The sequence below is a fragment of the Oncorhynchus keta genome, chromosome 35 (genome assembly GCF_023373465.1).
Source record: "Oncorhynchus keta strain PuntledgeMale-10-30-2019 chromosome 35, Oket_V2, whole genome shotgun sequence".
NCBI lineage: Eukaryota > Metazoa > Chordata > Actinopteri > Salmoniformes > Salmonidae > Oncorhynchus > Oncorhynchus keta.
Window position 1 is genome coordinate 48,593,854 of NC_068455.1, and position 22,151 is coordinate 48,616,004.

Below are 22,151 nucleotides of genomic sequence, written 5' to 3' on the forward strand. Positions count from 1 at the left end.
CAATAATCTGGGGTAAATAATCAGCTCCGCATGAATGGGTTTCACATGCTTGTACTTTGGTTAGATTGGCTTAGTTTTAAAACTATTAACATAAACCTTTTTTGAAAGGAGATGAATATTAAATGAAACATTTTTAGGTAGGCAATTTCTTGGGACGTTTTTAGTTGTTATAAAGACTGCGGTTTATACATTTGATTTTACAATGTTGAGTTTCTTTGGATTAAATGTAAGAATGATATTGGGTATATGTTAACCGGAATCTACTCAGACCTGTGCACCATAGCCAATCAGAGCTAAGTAGGCCTATATGCAAATAAGCCATTTTCCACACGGGCCTGCCATCATTCACTTGAAACTGGACTATAGGTCTACAGACAGTAGCAACTGCGCGACTTTAGATCATTGGAACATTCACCAAAAGCCACAAAATACACCTGAATGGATTTCTGCAAATATGTAAATACCACAGGAATCCTTTTACATTTGGGAACTTCACATTCTTATTGATCAAACAACCATGAAAAGGTAGGCACGCTCCCTCGGTTGCCTATGCACATCACCAAGAGCAACAACTAATGCTAGCCAGAACGAGATGAGTTGAAATCTAACGAGGGAATATTAGGTAAACCATCTAAAACTTTTTCAGCTAGTTAGGCATCAAAAACAATGAACGATGGATAATATTAGCCTGCTCGTCCTTCTGCAGCTTGCCTTCCAATGCGTGCTTGTCCCATCCAACATTTTGACAACTGAATGGGAACTTGCCTGCCTGCTCATTTGATCGATTTGATTGACAATTAGCGAGCAAAGCAATTCACATTTCTTGCTAGCTAAACAAATGACACCTGCATCTCTAGCTGTAGCCACTGAAAAACTATATGAGGGGGAAAAGTTGGTCAGTCACATACTCCTGCAATGACGTGACATCCAACGTTAGGCTCTGTGTTTTTAGCTTGCTTAAATAATTAGCTAACTACATAAATAGATCCGGTAGCCCAGGGGTGTTAAATTCAATCAGAGCATGGGCCATATTATAATGTCCACGTATGTACATAGGAAGCTGTATATAGCATTTTAACATATTAAAATAAAAGAAGAGAAATAGTATTTGTCCAGCCTTTGCACATGTGCATAATATACTGCGTCCCTAATCAAAAAGTATTTAATAACACAAACATAGCTATAGGTTGGTTGTTTTCATTTTTTTTGCACTGCATGGATCACCGGTGTGGTTGAATGCAGCATTGCTGAATGGTGCACTCAAAATGTAGTGTAGCCAGCCTAGGCTACTTCTAAATGTCAGCTCGGGGATATGAACTACCTTTTGGTTACTAGTCCAACGCTCTAACCACCAGGATACCCTGCCGCCCCGACTTGTGCCTATTAGCCACGTTATGACTAGCTTGTGATCAGTGCCTTTGCTAGTTTGATTGTATTGATATTCCCAGCCTTAGAGCCGTCCGTTTTTGTTCAAAATATTGAGACTGAAACAGTGCATCCCGAATGGGTGGAGGCAGCAAACAATATACCAGGCAGACCAGCTGGGACTTACAACCTGATAGCAATATTTGTATTTTACTTTATTAGGATCCCCATTAGCTGTTGCGATAGCAGCAGTTACTCTTCCTGGGGTCCACACAAAGCATGAAACATGGCATAATACAGAACATTAATAGACAATAACAGCTGAAGGACAGAACTACATACATTTAAAACAGCACACATAGCCTTCATTTCAATATGTACGTACACATTTCTAGGTCAAATAGGGAGAGGCGTTGTGCCTTGAGGTGTTACTTCATAATTTTTATTAAACCAGGTTTGATGTTCGTTTGAGCAATATGAGATGGAAATTCGATGCAATAATGGCTCCGTATAGTACTGTACGCTTTCTTGAATTTGTTTTGGATTTGTCAACTGTGGAAATACCACTAGTGGCATGTCTGGTGGGGTAAGTGTGTGTGTCAGAGATGTGTGTAAGATGACTATGCAAACAATTGGGAGTTTTCCACACATTAATATTTCTTATAAAAAGAATGAAGCAGTCAGCCTTCCCTCATCTCTTAGCCAAGAGAGACTGGCATGCATAGTATTTATATTAGTCCTCTAATTACAATGAAGAGCAAGATGTGCCGCTCTGTTCTGGGCCAGCTGCAGCTTAACTAGGTCTTTCTTTGCAGCACTTGACCACATTTCAGGACAATAATTAAGATAAGACAACACTTCAGCCTTCAGGACTTGCTTTTTTGAGTGTGGTGTCAAAAACGCAGAGCATCTCTTAATTATGGACAGACCTCTCCCCATCTTTTCAACCATTGAATCTATTTGTCTTGACCATGACACTGTACAATCTAAGGTAATACCAATTAATTTGGTCTCCTCAACTTGTTCAACAGCCACACCATTCATTACCAGATTCAACTGAGGTACAGAGCGTAGGGAATGATTTGTACCACATACAATGCTCTTAGTTTTAGAGATGTTGAGTACCAGTTTATTGTTGGCCACCCATTCCAAAACTGACTGCAATTCCTTATGAAAGATTTCAGTGCCTTCATTAGCTGTGGTTGTTGACACGTATATGGTTGAATCATCAGCATACATGGACATACAGTGTTTGTTTCATGCCAGTCGCAGGTCATTGGTAAATATAGAAAAGAGTAGAGGGCCTAGTGTGCTGCCCTGTGGTACACCAACATTAAAGAAAGCCCTATTAGATGGATACAGTGCATTTGGAAAGTATTTAGACTCCACAATGCTTTCCACATTTTGTTACATTAGTCTTATTCTAAAATGGATTAAAATAAATATTTTTTCCCCTCATTAATCTACACACGAGTGGCTAGGCGGAAGCCACTCATCAGTAAAAAGGCTCATGACAGCCCACTTGGAGTTTGCCAAAAGGCACCTAAAGACTCCCAGGCCAATTCAACTTGTATTTTACCTTCTGTCTCTCCTTCTTTATCTAGGTTAAACACCTTGCTCTAGCAAGAATCTCTCTGCCTCCACGTTGTCCTTAAATAATTTTCTTTCCCTTCCAAGTAAAGAGCAGGGTCGCTGGGAATGCCAGTGTGTGCCTGACGTTCTTCTCGTGTAGTTGTTTCTTCACCTTGCAAGCTTCTTCCTCTTCATTGCCAGTTCCTTGGACAGGTCTGGGAAAAAAAGACAGCCGGCGGCCTTCCCACTGAACGCCACCCTTTTCTTTCGCCACTTTAAGTACCTTGTCCTGGGCTGTAGATCGTAGAATGCAGATGAGAAACGTTCTCGGGGGCCCATTCTCATCAGGCATTGTTAAGCTGTGATGGGTTCGGTCAATTTCGAATTCATGCCTGTTGTCAAATCCAAATCCTTCTGCGATGATTTTCTGCATACATGAGATTAGTCCACCGCCAGCCTCACTCCCCTATTTCAGATTCAATAATCTCACCATATTTCTCCTAATTCTGTTCTCAAATTTTTCAACACGATTCCACAATGTCTAGCTTTTTCTCGTGATTCTCATTATCCTTCTACAGAAGGGAGATGGCTTCCTCCACTGTCAAAATCCATCCCTCTGCCCCATCCATCCTCTCTTGTATATCGTATCAATTTTTACCTTTAGCTCGATAGTTGTTATTTTTATCGTGGACACATCAGATGCAACATCCAACAAAATCGTGTTCATCTTTCCCATTTGATCCTTCAGATTTACTGTTTTTTTCCCTCTTGGTTTACATTTTTATCCATATCTTGGTGGGGGGATTCAGGAGGACTTGCTGTCTGTTTGCTAGTCAATGTGGACTTCTGGGAATACCACGTGTTAGGCTTGAAGAAGTTTTTTGAGTATGTCTGCATTCCAATAACGCCACTTTAGTGTAATGTTTCAAACTGAAAATTATCTTTATTTTAAACTGTACTTCAAGTCAATATATTAAGACAAAAATGAAAGTGTATGCTGTTGAATTCCAGTATTTACATGCAGGTATTAGGAGCTCTCGTGCTGCCATATCTTTCAGCGGTCCCACATGACTCCCCATTTTTAGGATTTTTTGCACATTTATTGAAAATGAAATACAGAAATGTCTAACTTACATAAGTATTCACAACACTAAGTCAATACTTTGTAAAAGCATATTTGGCAGCAATTACAGCTGTGACTCTTCCTGGTTAAGTCTCTAATAGCTTTCCACACCTGGATTGTGCAACATTTGCCCATAATTGTTTTCAAAATTCTTCAAGCTCTGTCAAATTTTGTTGTTGATCATTGCTAGACAGCCATTTTCAGGTATTGCCATAGATTTTCAAGTAGATTTCAATCAAAACTGGAAATATGAACATCAGAATTATTCACTGTCTTCTTGATAAAGAAATCCATTGTAGATTTGGCATTGTGTTTTAACCTTTTCTCACATACCATAAAACGGGTGTGATCATTCTACGGTGGGATTAGAACGCTTATTTAGAAGGTCCAGTTGCGATTGACACAACAGTCAGCATTTGATCTGGCCAAGTCCGGAATAAGTCCGGAATGTGACCAGTTTATTTTTGGATGCAATGTTTCGACATTCACAAAAGTAGCTACAGCATAACACAGTCATCCAAACCGGAAAATGTAGGCTATATTTGTCCTACCGCTAACTGAGGAGAGATCGACATAACACAAGCACAATATTTTTATAACTCTCAGCTGACAGAAACTACAATATCAATTAGCTAATAGCAATTACTCTTTATAATAATCACATTATGGGTGAGCTCACCATTCATCAAAATAATTGAGTAAAACACTTTATAGAAATCTAAAGTAATCCGACGATGGGTAGTTCGTGCGTGCTGACATGTTTTATTTTTTCACATCAACCAAAGATAATAAGAGGAGACAAGATGAGTTTGGTCTGTTTATAGTATGCATGTTGAAGGGGGTGTGTCGTCTACCATCGTTCACATCCCATCATTCTCTTCTGGAAGTTTACTCGAAAATGAGTGAACCCTCCCTCACTCCATTTTGTTATAACATCTTTGGTCTGACAGACCAATAATAAATAAGATAAATAATTACCACACTAAACATTTTCAGATAGTGATTTATTGATACAAGTGGCATGTGCTGGCAGTCAATCACGTAACCTCTCACTCTCACTCTGAGCAATTCAGTGTTGTTGTTTATGTATGTAGCTAGTGAGCTGAGCTGTAGCATTAGCAATATCTCTCAAAAGGAGACAACTCACAAATGCAGAAATTCTGGAGATTTTAATAAATTCTGACAATGAGTCTGAGTATGAAAGTCAGGAATCAGATTTTCACAGTGACAGTGAGGAGCTGCCCCCAACATTGTAGCCATTGAGAACCCTGAACCTGAGGACCCCTTGTCCACTGACGGAGTTCCAGGTCTCTTTGAAGATGCTGGTGGTGATGGATGCAGACCGACAGTGGATGAAGTACAGCAGGTCTGTGGTAGCTGGAAGGCCGCCAGCAATTTCACCCCTTCTGGCCCTGCTGTTTGCTTTGAGTCCCAGTCTGGAATGCAAATCCCCTTGCCATTTCCCTCTGAGGCAGAGTGCTTGAAGCTGTTTCTGACAGAGGAGCTGGTGGGAGACATAGTAGAGATGACTAATCGGTTTGCCTTGGAGCTAAAGGAAAAGAAAGAGCCAGGAGTGAGGGGGAAACTCACTAAATGGGTGACAACCACAATTAGTGAAATGTATATCTTCCTGGTGACAGTCCTTCTCATGGGAATAGTAAAGAAGAACTCCCTAAGAGAATACTGGAGTACAGATCCTATGTTTGCAACTCCTTTCTTTGCCGCCCTCTTTTCCCAAGACCGCTCCTTAGTTCTGCTGCGATGACTGCATTTCGTCAACAATGCTACTGCCAAACTAAATGACCCGTTACACAAAATTAAGAAATGTACTTACCAGCCTGACATCAGCATTTGGTCGGTTCTTGTGCCATACCAGGAGCTATGCATTTATGAGTCCCTGGTGATATAGAAGGGTAGGCTGGCGTTCCATCAATATATTCCCTACAAAAGGCACAGGTTTGGGGTCAAGTTCTTTGTTATGTCCCTTGCCGAGATGAGGAGCCAGCATGGTCAAAACACATACAGTTTCATTATACAATTATAGTGACAATATCTCTCCCACTGCTTCATCCTCCCCACTCCCCCATAGGTAAAGTAATTACCTACCAAAAGTACAGTGAACCTAATACCTAATGAGAGAGCTGCTGGAGGAGCACCACATCCCTCGGCGCCAATCCACTGGGGGCCGTCCTGCTGCAGACAATCCCTTATGCCTCACTGCATAGCATTTTCCCTGTGAAGTCCCTCAAACTGCTACGCAAGGTAGTCACACATAGAGGCACTGCAAAGTCTGCCTGTCTGGCACCAGGAGAAGGAAGCAGAGGAGGTTGACAAAGTACGTGTTAAGCTTGAGACACACCACTGTGTTTCACCATGCTTTGGGGAGTACCAGATGTTCAAGCTTTGAGCACATCTGCATCAGTTATTGACTGACTGACATGACCGATGATCTGCCATGATGGGGGGTGGAAATGCAGTTGTTGTTCAATCACTGCAGGAATATGAGATAAGGTTTATGCATATTCATAAGTTGCCAGTATATTCTTGCAGTTTTTTTCCCTCAAGTAAACACGTTTTTTTTGTTCAACCACCACCGTGATTGAAATAAAATAGACAACTATTACATATAGGCCTATGTGTTTTCTTGCTGTGTTTTCATCCAGTACAACTGTAAAGGAGAGTACGCTAGCACACAAAATCTGGCCTCGATCTTCAGCTCCAAAGATGTCCAGCTCCAGTTATGATATTGGCAAATGCTGTTTGTGTGTTTGGTTTCTGAAAGTACAGAATAAATAGGAATTATTAGTCATTAGAATACAATATCAGGATATACTGTAGCGATTAAACAATGTTACAAAGTGACATAGTAACACTTCCAATAAAATGATAAATTGCATTGACAAAATCACAAATGAGTTATATAAAACAGCAAGAAACAGTAACTGTTGAGCTCCACAAAGGGGCAGGGCAGAACAGAGCTATGCTAAACAGGCCAAATGAAAACAAACCATGGTCATAAGGCCAGGGTAGCTTCAAATGACAAAACAAATGAATACTTCTCTGACGCAATTAGCATTGTTTTACAGAGCTAATAGAAGAATGTAGCTAGCTACATAAGCACGATTGAGTATAACACCATAAAGGTTATGAAAATAGTAACTTTACCTAGCGTGCCTGCAGTTATAAGGAATACGCATAAATATATTAAGCTCCATACATAGTGACTTACAGTAGAAACGACATAACACGACATACATAAACTATTATAACGTAATAAGGCACTTGTTTTGATAGAAATGCCTTAGTTTGAGGTCAGCGTGGATGAACTGTCATGTTGCGTGCATAAAAAACTCATGCTGGGGCGACCGTTAGAGATATTTGGAACTCACAAATGAAAAGGTTAAGTTGTTGTGCTGAAAGATGAATTGATCAATGATTACAAGCATACCCATAACATGATGCAGCCATCACTCTGCTTGAAAATATGAAGAGTGGTACTCATTAATATGTTGTATTGGATTTGCCCCAAACATAACACTATATTCAGGACAAATAGTTAATTGCTTTGCCACATGTTTGCAGTATTTCTTTAGTGCCTTGTTGCAAACAGGATGCAGGATTTGAAATATTTTCTGTCAATTAGGGTAATATTGTGGAGTAACAACAATGTTGTTGATCCATCCTCAGTTGTATCATATCACAGCCATTAAACTCTATAACTGTTTTAAAGACACCAATGGCCTCATGCTGAAATCCCTGAGCAGTTTCCTTTCTCTGGCAACTAAAGACCGACGCCGGGCAGGACAAGCAGGTACGGGGAGTCAGACATTTATTTGAGAACAGACAGACAAGACAGGAACAGCGTCAGCACACGGGTAACGCAGACATATGACAAACAATTCAGCAGCGGGGAAGAGAGCTGGGGAACTGACAAATATAGGGGAGGTAATAAACAGGTGATTGAGTGAGTCCAGGTGAGTCCAATATCGCTGAAGCGCGTGACTAGGGAAGGCAGGTGTGCGTAAATGATGGTGGCAGGAGTGCGTAATGCAGGGCAGCCTGGCACCCTCAAGCGCCAGGGGGGAAGAGCGGGAGCAGGCGTGACACAACTGAATTAGGAAGGACGCCTATATCTTTGTAGTGACTGAGCGTATTGATATAACATCCAAAGTGTAATTAATAACTTCAGCATGCTGAAAGGTATATTCAATGTCTGCGTTTTTTTGTTTGTTGCCATCTTCCAATAGATGCCCTTCTTTGCGAGCCATTGGAAATCCTCCCTGGTATTTGTGGTTGAATCTGTGTTTGAAATTCACTGCTTGACTGAGATACAGATACAGATAACTATTATGTGTGGGGTAGAGAGGTAGTCAATACAAAAATCATGTTAAACACGATTATCACACACAGAGGGAGGGAGACCTTGCAACTTATTATGTGACTTGTTAAGCACATTTTTATTCCTGAACTTATTTAAGCTTGCCATAACAAAGGAATTGAAAACTACTGACTCAAGACATTTCAGCTTTTCATTTTGTATTAATTGGTAAAACTTTCGAAAAACATATTTCCATTTTGACAATTTGACAGTTTTGTTTAGGCCAGTGTCAAAACATCTAAATGTAATCCATTTTAAATTCAAGCTGTAACACAACAACATTTGGAAAAAGTTAGCGGGTGTGAATACTTTCTGAAAGCACTGTATCGCTAAGGTTTGAACTTTGTTTGTTGACAGAGTACATATTATATGTTCTTAGCTCTTATTAAGCAGTATTTTCTCTTAATATTAAATATTTAAAGACGAGAATATTTGTGTGATGTGTCCGCATTTAACTTCCGGTTGAGCAGTAATGCTGATCAGGGATGTTGTTGTGATGAAATTAATAACTGATCTAAACCATGTTAAAGGAATTTCATAATCTCCCTGCATGAGCTGGTCCTAGTTTGCAAAAATATCTTTAACTCTATTTGAGCCATGTTAATTAATGTCTGCAACAAGAATGCAACAGAAAAATAATTGTTTCATATTGGACAAGTCCAAGTAGACCCTGTTTCAGTCTGTCTTATGAATACAGCCAAGTTCAAAATCAGGATGATTTAAGGTCAGGCTGGCAACAGGAGTGGGATCCTTGGCTTGTGTAAAAAAAATTCTGCCACCTATTGGTATCACACAGAACAATAAATGACATATCAGCTTTGGGAGTTACTATAAAGAACACATATATTTGAAGTGTGGATTCAATGAAGTAGATGTCAAATAATTGTATTGTAATTGTATTGTTGAGTCCATTTTCTTCAAGGTCCCAAAAAAGCAGATCTCAGTCATTTGAGTATTTATGGTGAGAGATAAGCTTATTCTTTCTCCACCTGGTTGATCCATAGCTAAATTGCAGGGATGATATTTTTACAAACTTAAAAAGGCTCCAAATTGTGAATGAGGAAAACATGAAATGCATCAAATCTGAATGACTGAAATACATTATTGAGTGGGCAAATTTGATTTATTACTTACATGGGTAACAGTATGAACAAATATATAAAATTCCACAGAACCGAGACCACACAAAAAGCTACAATCAAACATTATTGCCCCATGAGGCACAAACATATATGCAATATCAAGTCATTTAAACTGAACATTTTGACACAGAGAATAGTACTTTTATGAGTGAAAAACATACATTTAAACAAATATGTTAAGTTGACCTACTGAGATTTCAATGGACTTTGAATGAGAAGCCATTCACCGCATGCTCAGTCTTAGTGCTTAAACAGTTGCATGCTGAGATAAAGGACACACTCTCTCCTTATAAACATTGTTGTTATTGTGTGGTATAGCTGTAGTTTTATATTATTATTATTATTATTATTATTATTATTATTATTGGGTGTTATTATTACAGTTGAGAGGATGGGAAAAGTCTACAGTAATAATGCATTAGTAGAAACAACCCTTTACTTGTGGATACCATTCTTATATTAACTTGGGGCGGCAGGGTAGCCTAGTGGTTAGAGTGTTGGATGCTCGTTGGACTAGTAACCGAAAGGTTGCAAGTTCAAATCCCTGAGCTGACAATGTACAAATCTGTCGTTCTGCCCCTGAACACTGTTCCTAGGCTGTCATTGAAAATAAGAATTTGTTCTTAACTGACTTGCCTAGTAAAATAAAGGTAACATAAAAAAAACTGTATAAGGTAGATACCATTGCATGTCCCTTGTTAAACCTGTAGATGGAGATAGAGGATTATTTATGGTAGCTGGCTTCTCAAGGACATTTATCCACTCTAGCCCTTTGTCTTATCAAGGACCACAGTCATCCCGGTCATGGACCAGCAGATGATATTATTAAAGGGGCAGTCTGCGTTTCAGAAAACAATCATCACCCTTCCCGCCACTTGTTTTGGTAAACACAGCAGAGGGATGGAGGGTTAGAAAAATGTAATCACTCTCAAATTTATATATGACAGAACTATGGATGCAAGGGCTGACCATCCATGAGATAAAAATGATAGTTTTAACCATACACAGTACTGATCGGAAACATGTTGAAATGCTGAAATGTTGCATGTTGACAGTTGAACTAAGCTCATGAGACATTTTTAAGTTATATTCTGGAAGAAACAATGGCGATTGTTTATTATTTTGGTTAGTGCACAGCTTGGGGAGTGAGAGGTGCGAGCGCGCACGCACATAGGCCTGTTCCACAGTGCTACTTTATCAGTCAAAAGTCTGGACACCCCTACGCATTCAAGGGTTTTTCTTAATGTTTTTGTATTTTCTACATTGTAGAATAATAGTGAAGACATCAACACCATGAAATAACACATATGGAATCATAGAGTAATCAAAAAAGTGTTAAACAAATCCAAATATATTTTATATTCTCAAAAGTATCCACCCTTTGCCTTGATGACAGCTTTGCACACTCTTGGCATTCTCTCAACCAGTTCTTTGCTCCAAAATACTCCAATCATCGCCAGATGATTACATGATCCATCAAGTTAGCCAGGTGTGTCTGACGGTGATTACAGCTATCGTAAAATAATGCCAAAATATTTGTATCTGGAATTTGTCTTTCAGCATCAGTAGAACACGCCTGACACTCCTCCACCAGTCATACGAGGAGAAAATCAATTTCATTACATTGTATGAGGTCATTCTTCTTATCTAAACTTAGGAGGTGAATTGAAGTTATGCAAGGTTGTAATGTCTTCATTTTGATGTGTTATTTCCTGTTTTACAGCTTTGATGCTCTGTAGCCTGGTGTTGTAGCCAAGGAGCGTTCGGACTGTCGGGACCAGGTTTCAGCTGCTGCGCAACGCTGACATCCTTCCTCCCATAGATGGTCTGCCTGTACAAGCACCACCTGGACTGAACACAGCTAGACAAATGTATGTTTCTGAGAAGATCAGGGAGATTTGCAACGAAGAGGATCTGGACATCACATGCCCTGCACCAAAATCAAGGGCAGGACAGAAACAGGCTCTCCGAATATAGATTCCCTTGTTCATGCGTGGTTCGGACAGACCAGTCATCAGCACTATCTGCAGTGCCTCTATTCAAATAATTATCACCTAATACACACAGCATACGTTGCTGCTACTATTTATTTTTTTATCCTGCTGCTCAGCCATTTTACCCCTGATTGTATGTATATATATATAACTACCTCATCTATCATTGATACTGATATTGTTCTTGTACATACTGTATATTATTTTATTTATGTTGACCCTATCTATTTATGATATTGCTACTATGCAAGTAACCATTTGGCTGTACTGTTTACACCTTCTGTAGAGACCCATGCACTTTGCAAGATGTGGCTGGGGGTTATAGCATTTCTTTCACATGACCCATCAATTTAGACAAGTGTGTCTGGGTAAGTGTCATCTAATATTTATAAAATATTTCTGTTTACCTGGAATTTTTCCTTATTTTACCACACTACTCACTGTTTAGCACATGACCTCACATGTGTATCCTTAAAGAGATGGGTGGGGCTGGCTTACAAGAGTGTGAACAATGCTGAATGGGTGTAGATAAAGGAGAGCTCTTCAGTAGGTACCAAAACATTCAAAGGCAATTTTCTCAAAAGTGAGTTGACAAGTTTATTAACTTTCAAAGCAGAATTACTTGCTCATTGTTCCTCAAATGCAGTGTATGACAAACCATTTTGTAGTGCTGAGTCACTAATTTGATCTAATGTAAGAAACACTATTTCAAATTTTGCTACATAAGACCAACTTGAGCAGGTCCGTCACAAATAGTAAAGTAAAGTAGATACCTAAAAAATAACTACTTAAGTAGTTCTATAAAGTATTTATACTTAAGTACTTTACACCTATGTATATCATTCAATTGTAATATTATACAGCATAATACTGTCCTATACTATGATATTGGTCATGCTTTTGTGGTGAAGTAGTAGTCTAATTTAAGTAGGTCCAAACATTCAACATTTGTCAATGTCAACTAATAACAATGTTAGCTGAGACTGGTAAGCCATCATGCAAAACGCTTTGTTCATCTTGCTTTTGGAGTTGTCAATTCAGCATTTCTTGCACGTTGCGTGTTTCAAGCTTAATTTACACTGAATAGCCTTGAAATGTGAGATCTCATTTCGATTTCCCTTGAAGAAACTTTCCCGTCTACTCAGCTTATTTTCCGCGTGCGTCTCTCTCTGTGGACGCCTCGCGCACGAAGTGAATAGTGCGCAGCTTGGGGAGTGAGAGGTGTGAGCGCGCACGCTACTGGTAAATGGACCACTGAGTGACGCATTGATCTTCCCTTGGCGATTGATCACTCTGCTCCTCTTCAAAATGCCCGTAGCATCCGGACCGAATCAGTGTGATGGGACGTGGGAGGAGCGCGAGTTGACGAGCCTTTCAGAAAAATTTGTTTGCCTCTGGAATAATGTTCTTTAATATAAAGGGGATCCCCGAAAGACAGGTATGTCATTTTGTTGTTGAAGTTTTGTTGTTTGTGGGGAGTCTAACCTTCTTAAATAGGGAACTGTGCTGTGGTTTCTATTGTGGTTTTGTATTGTGTCGCATTAACTTCAGTTTCAGCTCTTTGGCTTGGCACAACTCTTCTAAATATATTTTATTATCCATTGTTACATTGATGTAGGAACGTTCTGAAGTACTTTTAATAATGTTATCTAGGTTAAATAAAAGTACTAAATGAATAAACCAATAACTTATCAAATAATGTTTATTTTTATGTTGGATTGGATGGGTTTATAAAGCACAGGGATTGTAGTAGCATGGCCATCGATAATTGAAGTCTCGATACATAATATCTCAACTTGAGTCTCAATGAGCCCAATACTGTGGAACAATATCAAGGTATCACTGTTCATATAAAGCACTGTAATGTAGGCCAAAGCACTATGATAAGGTATGTTTTATAAGATACATTTATTTGTGATAAATAAATTATATACTATTTGTTTGCTGAAAGCTCAAAGCTTTTTAGAACCAAAATATATTGTGGAAGAAATATTCATTTACCCAATGTCTCAAACTCAGGCCAGAGTTTGCAAGTTGTGTGCAAATCATTTTTTCTCTCAGTTTGAAACAGATATAGTATACCAATGCTGTGGTTTGTGCAAGTCACTGATGTTGGTATATTGTTTTCTTGTGTAGGTGATGGATCTTCAGTCTGGAAATGACCTGTGCAAGCATTGAGTAGTGAACGCCTCCCCCTTCTCATAAGGCTCCACCCATGCCACAGATCCACCATGCTGTATGGCCAGATCCTTCACAGGCGTGGCACAGACGAAAGCTTCCTCAACCTTAACGTGGGCGGCTTTAAGCAGCACGTGGAGCGCAGCATCCTGCAGCGTTTCCCCAGGACCCGCCTGGGGTGCCTGTTGGGCTGCGTCTCCGAGGAGGCCATCCTGGAGCTTTGCGATGACTTCAGCCCCACCGACAAGGAGTACTATTTTGACCGCAACCCGCATTTCTTCCGCTATGTCCTTAACTTCTACCACACGGGCAAGATCCACCTGATGGAGGAGCTGTGTGTCTTCTCGTTCAGCCAGGAGATTGAGTACTGGGGCATCAAGGAGCTCCACCTGGACTCCTGCTGCAGCAACAAGTTTCAAGAGCAGAGGGAGTTTGCAGAGGATAAGGACTGGGACCAGAGGAGCGATGAGCAACATCAGCAGTTCAGGAGCATTGACTCATCCATGGAGGATCTCTCAACTATAGACCAGGACTTGGAGAAGTTTGAGGCTACCTGGTGCTCAGAGGTCCGCAAGAACATCTGGCTGCGCCTGGAGAACCCAGGCTACTCACGTTTGGCCAAGGTGATCGCTGTGGCTTCACTGGCCATGGTGCTGACCTCCATCGTGGCCATGTGCATCCACAGCATTCCCGAGTTCCACCAGGTGGACCTCAACGACAAGGAGATTGAAGACCCAGTGCTGGCTATCTTCGAGGCTGTGTGCGTTGTCAGCTTCTCTGTAGAGTTCCTGGTGCGGCTTTCCGTGGCACCGTGCCCCCGGAAATTCCTGAGTAACGCGCTCAACATCATCGACTTTGTGTCCATCGTGCCTTTCTACGCCACGTTGGCCTTTGAGATGGTGGACGAGGAGAACGAGGAGCTGGAAAACGTGGGGAAGGTAGTGCAGATCCTGCGGCTGATGCGCATGTTCCGCATCCTCAAGCTGGCCCGCCACTCAGCGGGGCTGCGCTCGTTGGGTGCCACGCTAAGGCATAGCTACCATGAGGTGGGCCTCCTGATGCTTTTTCTCTATGTGGGCATTTCCATCTTCTCCACCCTCATCTACTTTGTGGAGAAGGAGTCAGAGGAGTCGGACATAACGACCATCCCTGTGGGCTGGTGGTGGGCCACTATTAGCATGACGACGGTGGGCTACGGCGACACCTGCCCAGTGACGGTGTTAGGGAAGCTAGTGGCAACCCTGTGCATCATCTGTGGGCTGCTGGTGGTGGCCCTGCCTGTCACCATTATCTTCAACAAGTTCTCCATGTACTACCAAAGGCAAAAGGCCATGGATGCTGATCAGACCAATAATGAGGCGGACCAATGCAATAATAACGATATTGAGATCCCCGACCCCAGTATACCTTACTTTAATGTCGGGGACCTGTACACCCAAAAGATGAACTCATTCATCGCCAGTATCTCTGTCAGGAGCAGCATCGGCAGTGTTAAGGACACAGACATCTCGAGTATCCAGGATGGAGAGACGACTTGTATCCTGAGGGGCACTTGAGAGCTCAACTTACTAGACTTAAACCCTTTTACTCCTTGAGGAGCATAGGTCATCCACAAATGATCTTCTTAACTTTTGGGCCAGTTTCTCAAGTTCCATGGGTAGTTCAGTTCTTCAATCTTTACATTACAGATCTTCTCCAGGTGTTCTTTGGTCTCCCACGGTTTCCTTTACCTTGTGGGATCCATATAAGGGACTGGAACAGTGGATGCTGACTTTCTTGGAGTGTGGCCACAGTTGAGAGCGAGGAGGAGAAATAGTACCACCCTGCTTTCACCTGAGGCTTTTGAAATAGCTGTACATGGCCAAAAGCACTCTCCGGTTCCCAGGGTGAAAATAAGTGTGCTGTATCTCTCCACGTTCTTGTCCTTAGAGACTACGATCCATTAGGCCTAAGACTTGGCCTGTTTTGCATTAGTGACTTGAGGACCTATTTTCAGCCGTATCTGTCAAGATTTATTTTGAATCAATACTTTTTATTTTTACATGGCAATCATATGGAATGAAATAGCCATGGTTTGAAACAACATTACATTTAGCAATGTCTGGCAAGCATCTACTCAATGGCATGCTACTGCATTTCTCCTTCTCTTCTATACTAATAATTGAAAGAGACAACTGCACGTGTGCTTTAAGGATGAAGTCAGTATAGGGTGTCTATTGCAGTAATAATGTATGACCTTTGACATTTTACTTAACTCGGCAAGTCAGTTAAGAACAAATTCTTATTTACAATAATAGCCTAGGAACAGTGGGTTAACTGCCTTGTTCAGGGGCAGAGCAACAGATTTTCACCTTATCAGTTCAGGGATTCGATCGAGCAACCTTGCGGTTACTGACCCAACGCTCTAACCACTAGGCTACTTGTCTACCTGCCGACAAGCTGTGGCTTGTCTTTAAAAATTCATTGCATCAATCTCTGCTTCAGCTGTCAGTCAATTATGCAATACCTGCCACATGACCATGAGTTGTTTACCTATTTTAGGTCATAAAATATTTCCCATATCAGTTGGTCATGCCAGGAAAGGCACTTATTAGCAAATATGACAGACACACATACAGCACAAACATACAGATATATTGAATATTAGTTACACATTACTGTTTTATGCCCTGTGTGAAGCTTATCGTCCTGAACACATTTTTACTTGACCAGAATTTCATTCATTTGACATTGTTCAAAGGTGCACAAAATATGCTTTGCCTGTCTCTCTCTCTCTCTCTCTCTCTCTCAATCTCTCTTTTTTAATCCGACTTTCTCATCTCTTCCATCTGAATGCACTCAGAGGGATGTCTCGCTCAGATTAAGACGTGTACATCAGATCGATCTGAGAGGGAAAGGCCAAACATTGGGGCTGCGATCCAAGAATTATATTGTAATGCCCCGGCCAAAAGTGCTTTCCCAAATACCCCAGGTAATCCAATTGATTTGTTCTCATTTTGGAGGTGATCATTGATCAAAGTGTCTCCACTGAATTCAAATCGCACCTGTCGCAGCAGGTAACTAACTACCTACCCTTTGCAAATATAAATGTAATTTACAAGTGTCGTCAGTCAATTGTTTCTTTTTCTGCTATTACTCTAAAACGTGGCAGAACCATTTTAAAAAAAATACTGTAATTGAGTTTGGTTTGGCATAGGTACATCCAAGTCTATATGTCTTTTGACATTGCTTTTATATCACCTAGAATAGCAGATTATTAGTTAATCTGCAGAGACAGACATTTGTCTTCAGGTCTGCTCCAAAAAATATACAAATACAACAATGTCAATGTCCGAAAGCTCTGGCTATCAGTGTACCTTGGCTGTATTACCTACATTATACTCTCACTTTATTTGCCTTAAAATGAAATTCCGGAACTATTTCATGAATGCAACAAAGATGTGACTGTGTGATAGGCTCACATAAAATGTGTATGTTTTTTCTTAGCATGTTTAAAAAATATATATATTATCCACCGCCATGCAGACCATTTGAAGTATAGACTGAATTTACCACAAGCTAAGCTATTGAAATGAAACTGACTTTTTTGGCAGCAAGCTGCAGTTGATAGGGATTGTTAAGCAAGCCCGATACTGATATTTAAACAAATGTTTACTTAGCACTGCAGTGTGTCATTACCCTTTATGAGATATTAATTACGTGACCTTTTATTGTAGACCTGATAATTGAGTGTCAACCAACCGTTATTGCCTTCCACATTATTATAATTAGAGCAATAAAATGTATAACTGTCCTCATGACAGCTTTACTTTGACTATATGCGGTACACTTTTGAATAGATTTTGTGTAGTTGAAAATACAGCATGAACTGCATATACCCCCTTACCTAATACAGGCTAATGATTTTGTTTCTAACCCAGAATAATATTTTACACTCATTCAGGCATTGTAAATGTTACATTTAATGACATCAACAATTGCACAAATGTCAGGCTCTAATGAAAAAATGTCAATAAATGACTAACAACATGTCTTGAAAGAAAAACCCACCAGTGGTCACTATTGGCCCACAGCTGACTCATACCACCTAAGTAAAGGGGCATCATGCACCCCAAAAATCTGAGAGGTCACAAAGTACGTGAGAATGGCTTGGGGGTGGTCCGGAGAACAGAACAGATGAACCAAAATTATATTTACTCTCATGGGTCGCCCCCCACGCCCCTACTAAGCCACGCTTCCAGTTTAAAATGTATGTAGTTCTGTCCTGTCCTTGAGCCGTTCTGTATTATGTCATTCTGTATTATATGTTTCATTGTCATTCTGTTTCATGTTTTGTGTGGACCCCAGGAAGAGGAGTTGCTGCTTTTGCAACAGCTAATGGGGATCCTAATAAAATACCAAATACCAGTCTTCTGATCTGACCCAGTGGATCATATCTCAATAACCCAACTAAGTGACCCAACTGGCCGTGTCAAAATAACCCAGTGTGTGTTCTGTCCACTATTTACCCGGCACTGGGTTGTTTTTAACCCAGCATTTTTCAGTGTAAAGTGTCTGGAACTCTACTGGAGGGATAAGACACCATTCTTCCATAATATGGTGTTTAATTGATGGTGGTGGAAAACACTGTCTCAGGCACTGCTCCAGAATCTCCCATTAGGGTTCAATTGGGTTGAGATCTGGTGACTGAGACAAACACACACTTTAAACCCCCTATTCTTCTTTGAGTCCCCTCTTTCAAAGTCACCGAGATCTCTTCTTCCTAGCCATGGTAGCCAATATATTGGTCAACTGGGCATTTTTATACATGACACTAAGCATGATGGGATGTTAATTGCTTAATTAACTCAGGAACCATACCTGTGTGGAAGCAACTGCTTTTCATTCTTTGTACCCATTATTTACTCATGTGTTTCCTTTATTTTGGCAGTTAGCTGTAGGTGTAACACATGGAAGTAATACAGCGAGCTCCAAAAGTATTGGGACAGTAACACATTTTTTTTGTTTTAGTTCTTTACTCCATAACTTTGGATTTTAAATTATACAATGACTGGGGTTAAAGTGCAAACTGCCAGCTTTAATTTGAGGGTATTTTCATTCATATCTGACAAACCGTTTTGAAATTACACAACCTTTCAACTCATGAATAATGATGATTGAGAAATTTAAAGACCAACAAATATCATATCCCCCCAAAAATGCTAACACCTTGTTATTGTAATGGTGAGTGGTTAGCATGCCTTAAGGGTATGACATTTGTACATCTGTAACTTTTCTCACTCATCATGATTCATGATTCATTGCGTGCTAGGAACATGGGACCAAATACTAAACTTTTGATGACTTTATACACATACAGTGCATTTGGAAAGTATTCAGAACCCTTAACTGTTTCCAGATGTTGTTACGTTACAGCCTTATTCTAAAATGCATTAAATAGTTGATTTTTTTCTCATCAATCTACTCAGGTTAGATGGGGAGCGTCCCTGCACAGTTAAATTCAGGTCTCTCCAGAGATGTTCGATCGGGTTCATGTCTTGCCTCTGGCTGGGCCACTCAAGGATATTCAGAGATGTGTCCCGAATCCACCCCAGTGTTGTCTTGGCTGTGTTATTATGTTCGTTGTCCTGTTGGAAGGTGAACCCTCGCCCCAGTCTGAGAACCTGCTCCAAAGCGCTCAGGACTTCTCTGTACTTTGCTCCGTTCATCTTTCCCTCGATCTTGACTAGTCTCCCAGTCCCTGCCGTTGAAAGACATCCCCAGAGCGTGATACTGTCACCACCATGCTTCACCGTAGGGATGGTGCCAGATCTCCTCCAGATGTGACGCTTGGCATTCAGGCCAAATAGTTAAATCTTGAATCTTGTTTCTCATGGTCAAAGTCCTTTAGGTGCCTTTTGGCAAGCTCTAATCTGTTTGTCATGTGCCTTTTACTGAGGAGTGACTTCTGTCTGGCCACTCTACCATAAAGGCCTGATTGGTGGAGTGTTACAGAGATGGTTGTCCTTCTGAAAGATTCTCCCATCTAAACAGAGGAACTCTGGAGCTCTGTCAGAGTGACCATCGGGTTCTTGTTCACCACACTGACCAAGGCCCTTCACTCCCATTTGCTCAGTTTGGCAGGGCGGCCAGCTGTAGGAAGAGTCTTGGTGGTTCCAAACTTCTTCCCTTTATATAAATGATGGAGGCCACTGTGTTCTTGGGGACCTTCAAGGCTGCAGATATTCTTTGGCACCCTTCCCCAGATCTGTGCCTTGACACAATCCTGTCTCAGAGCTCTACGGATAATTCCTTCAGCCTCATGGCTTGGTTTTTGCTCTGACATACACTGTCAACTGTGAGACCTTATGTAGACAGGTGGGTGCCTTTCCAAATCATGTCAAATCAATTGAATTTACCAGAGGTGTACTCCAATCAAATTGTAGAAACATCTCAAGGATGATCAATGGGACCAGGATGCACCTCAGCTCATAGCAAAGGATCTGAATACTTATGTAAATAAGTAATACATTTCTGTTTTTTATTTTTACTAAATTTGCAACAAAAAAAATCTGTTTTCACTATGGGGTATTGTATGTAGATAATATAATAATAATAATATATGCCATTTAGCTGACGCTTTTATCCAAAGCGACTTACAGTCATGTGTGCATACATTCTACGTATGGGTGGTCCCGGGAATCGAACCCACTACCCTGGCGTTACAAGCGCCATGCTCTACCAACTGAGCCACAGAAGGATTGATGAGGAAAATTGTTTATTTAATCCAGTTTATATTAAGGCTGTAGCATACCAACATTTGGAAAAGGTCAAGGGGTATGAAAACTTTCTGAATGAAGGTTCCAACACTTTTGGTCCCCTGAAATGGGGTGACTTTGTACAAAAAGTGCTGTAATTTCTAAACGGTGTTGGAGTGCAGAGCCAAAACAACAAATAACAAAAAATCACTGTATGTAACTATCTGCCTAATATAACTACCCTGCAAATATATGTTTTTGCAAATACCTAGGCCACTTAGTAAACAGTGGAACCAGAAATACAGCTGAAAGAAGCATCATGTGTGTGTCATCCACTACTAAATGACAGATTCTAAAAGCATCTTAATAGGAGGCCAAATGAAATCTCCACAGAGACAATTCTGCCTCTGAGGCATTCCCTCTAGCTAGAGAGATATTGATTTTGTATCCACTGTTAATGTTTGGGAATTTGAGGCCCCACAGCATTTGACACGTCCTTTCGATTTGCCTCTGGTGGAGACGAGCGTGAGAAACAGACTTTGACTAAACGACAGATGCCAAGTTGACAAAACGGCCTCTCAAAGACATTTGCATGGAATGCTAAAGATAGCAAAAATAAATCAAGTGTAGATACATTTGGCATCAAAATCAATTCACTGTACTCCCTTACACAAAATAACAGGTGCACATGTTTAGTAAATCAGGGCTAAAGAGTGGACACAGCTGGAAGAAAACACATGCTACATCAACATGCTCTCCATTGTGGTATAGTTAAAATAACTTTGAATTGAAACAGCCATTTACATATAAATAAAAATCACATGGCATCTGCTTTTCTCTTGTTCATGGTTAAAAAAATTGGAGAAAAACATTTTTGTAGGCAAATGTCTAACATGAACAATAAATTGTACTGATTTATTGCCATCCCACTCGCTGACATGCCTTTTTATCATATTGCAGCTCTTTCTCCGATTTTTACAAGCAGCATGCTTGAGATATCCCACTATTGCAATAGATTAGACACCTGAAAGGATGGATCACAGGATCAATCCAGAGGCATGAAGGAGTTTCCAAAGTGTGTGCGCTAAGACCCATAGCAGCAAATACAGTATATCCAATGACATTGGTGGCATCTGTTATTTTCTCTATTACGAACTAAAATCATCAAATTGAAGACTGAATCAAATGCTACCTGACCGATTACACATGCAGGTGTACCAGGGCCATACACAGACCCTTTAGGGGGCAGGTGCTCAAAATGAAAAAAAGGCTACTTTGGAGACTGGTGGGGCAAAAGGGCATGTGCTCTGCACAGGTACAGCCCTATCTGTGCATGTGCCTGTGGTGCACAGCTGCACAAATTTCCTTATTTTCTTGTCTGTGTTTTTACTGTTACTCTTAGGTCCATTTTCAGGTGTCAAGTGACAACAGCCACAGATATTTCTTCAACAATTTCACACCTTCAAGGTCTTGAGAACTATCCAGACACCTCTGACTTATCCCTTGATGGATAATGTTATCTGCCAACAAAGCTTGTGAGGGAAAATGGGCCATAAAATGAGCTGAGAATATGATTCGGATTTCATATGACATGGAATTCACACCATAAATGTAAAGTTAGCTTGTTTACTATGGGGGGGGATCATAGCCAGGGGGCATACT

At 40.6% G+C, this 22,151-nt stretch overlaps 1 protein-coding gene and 2 long non-coding RNA genes across 3 annotated transcripts; 2 read left to right on the forward strand and 1 right to left on the reverse strand.

The window, feature by feature from the left end:
- Positions 1–349: 349 nt before the first annotated feature.
- Positions 350–11,980, forward strand: LOC127915983 (uncharacterized). The gene is made up of 2 exons (XR_008093192.1): positions 350–525; positions 11,304–11,980. It is a non-coding gene; the product is annotated as an uncharacterized LOC127915983 (long non-coding RNA).
- On the reverse strand, positions 5,151–6,305 carry LOC118368005 (uncharacterized). The gene is made up of 3 exons (XR_004822244.2): positions 6,167–6,305; positions 5,895–6,001; positions 5,151–5,609 (listed from the first exon to the last, which is right to left on the reverse strand). It is a non-coding gene; the product is annotated as an uncharacterized LOC118368005 (long non-coding RNA).
- A 1,819-nt stretch (positions 11,981–13,799) lies between the features above and the next one.
- Positions 13,800–15,748, forward strand: LOC118369286 (potassium voltage-gated channel subfamily S member 3-like). The gene has a single exon (XM_035753743.2). It carries the CDS (start codon positions 13,806–13,808, stop codon positions 15,306–15,308), a length of 1,503 nt encoding a protein of 500 aa, XP_035609636.1. The 5' UTR covers positions 13,800–13,805; the 3' UTR covers positions 15,309–15,748.
- Positions 15,749–22,151: the final 6,403 nt, after the last annotated feature.

What these genes read in the sequence shown, in the direction of transcription:
- LOC118369286 (XM_035753743.2), top strand. Translation starts at nt 13,806, where the DNA reads ATGCTGTATGGCCAGATCCTTCACAGGCGTGGCACAGACGAAAGCTTC.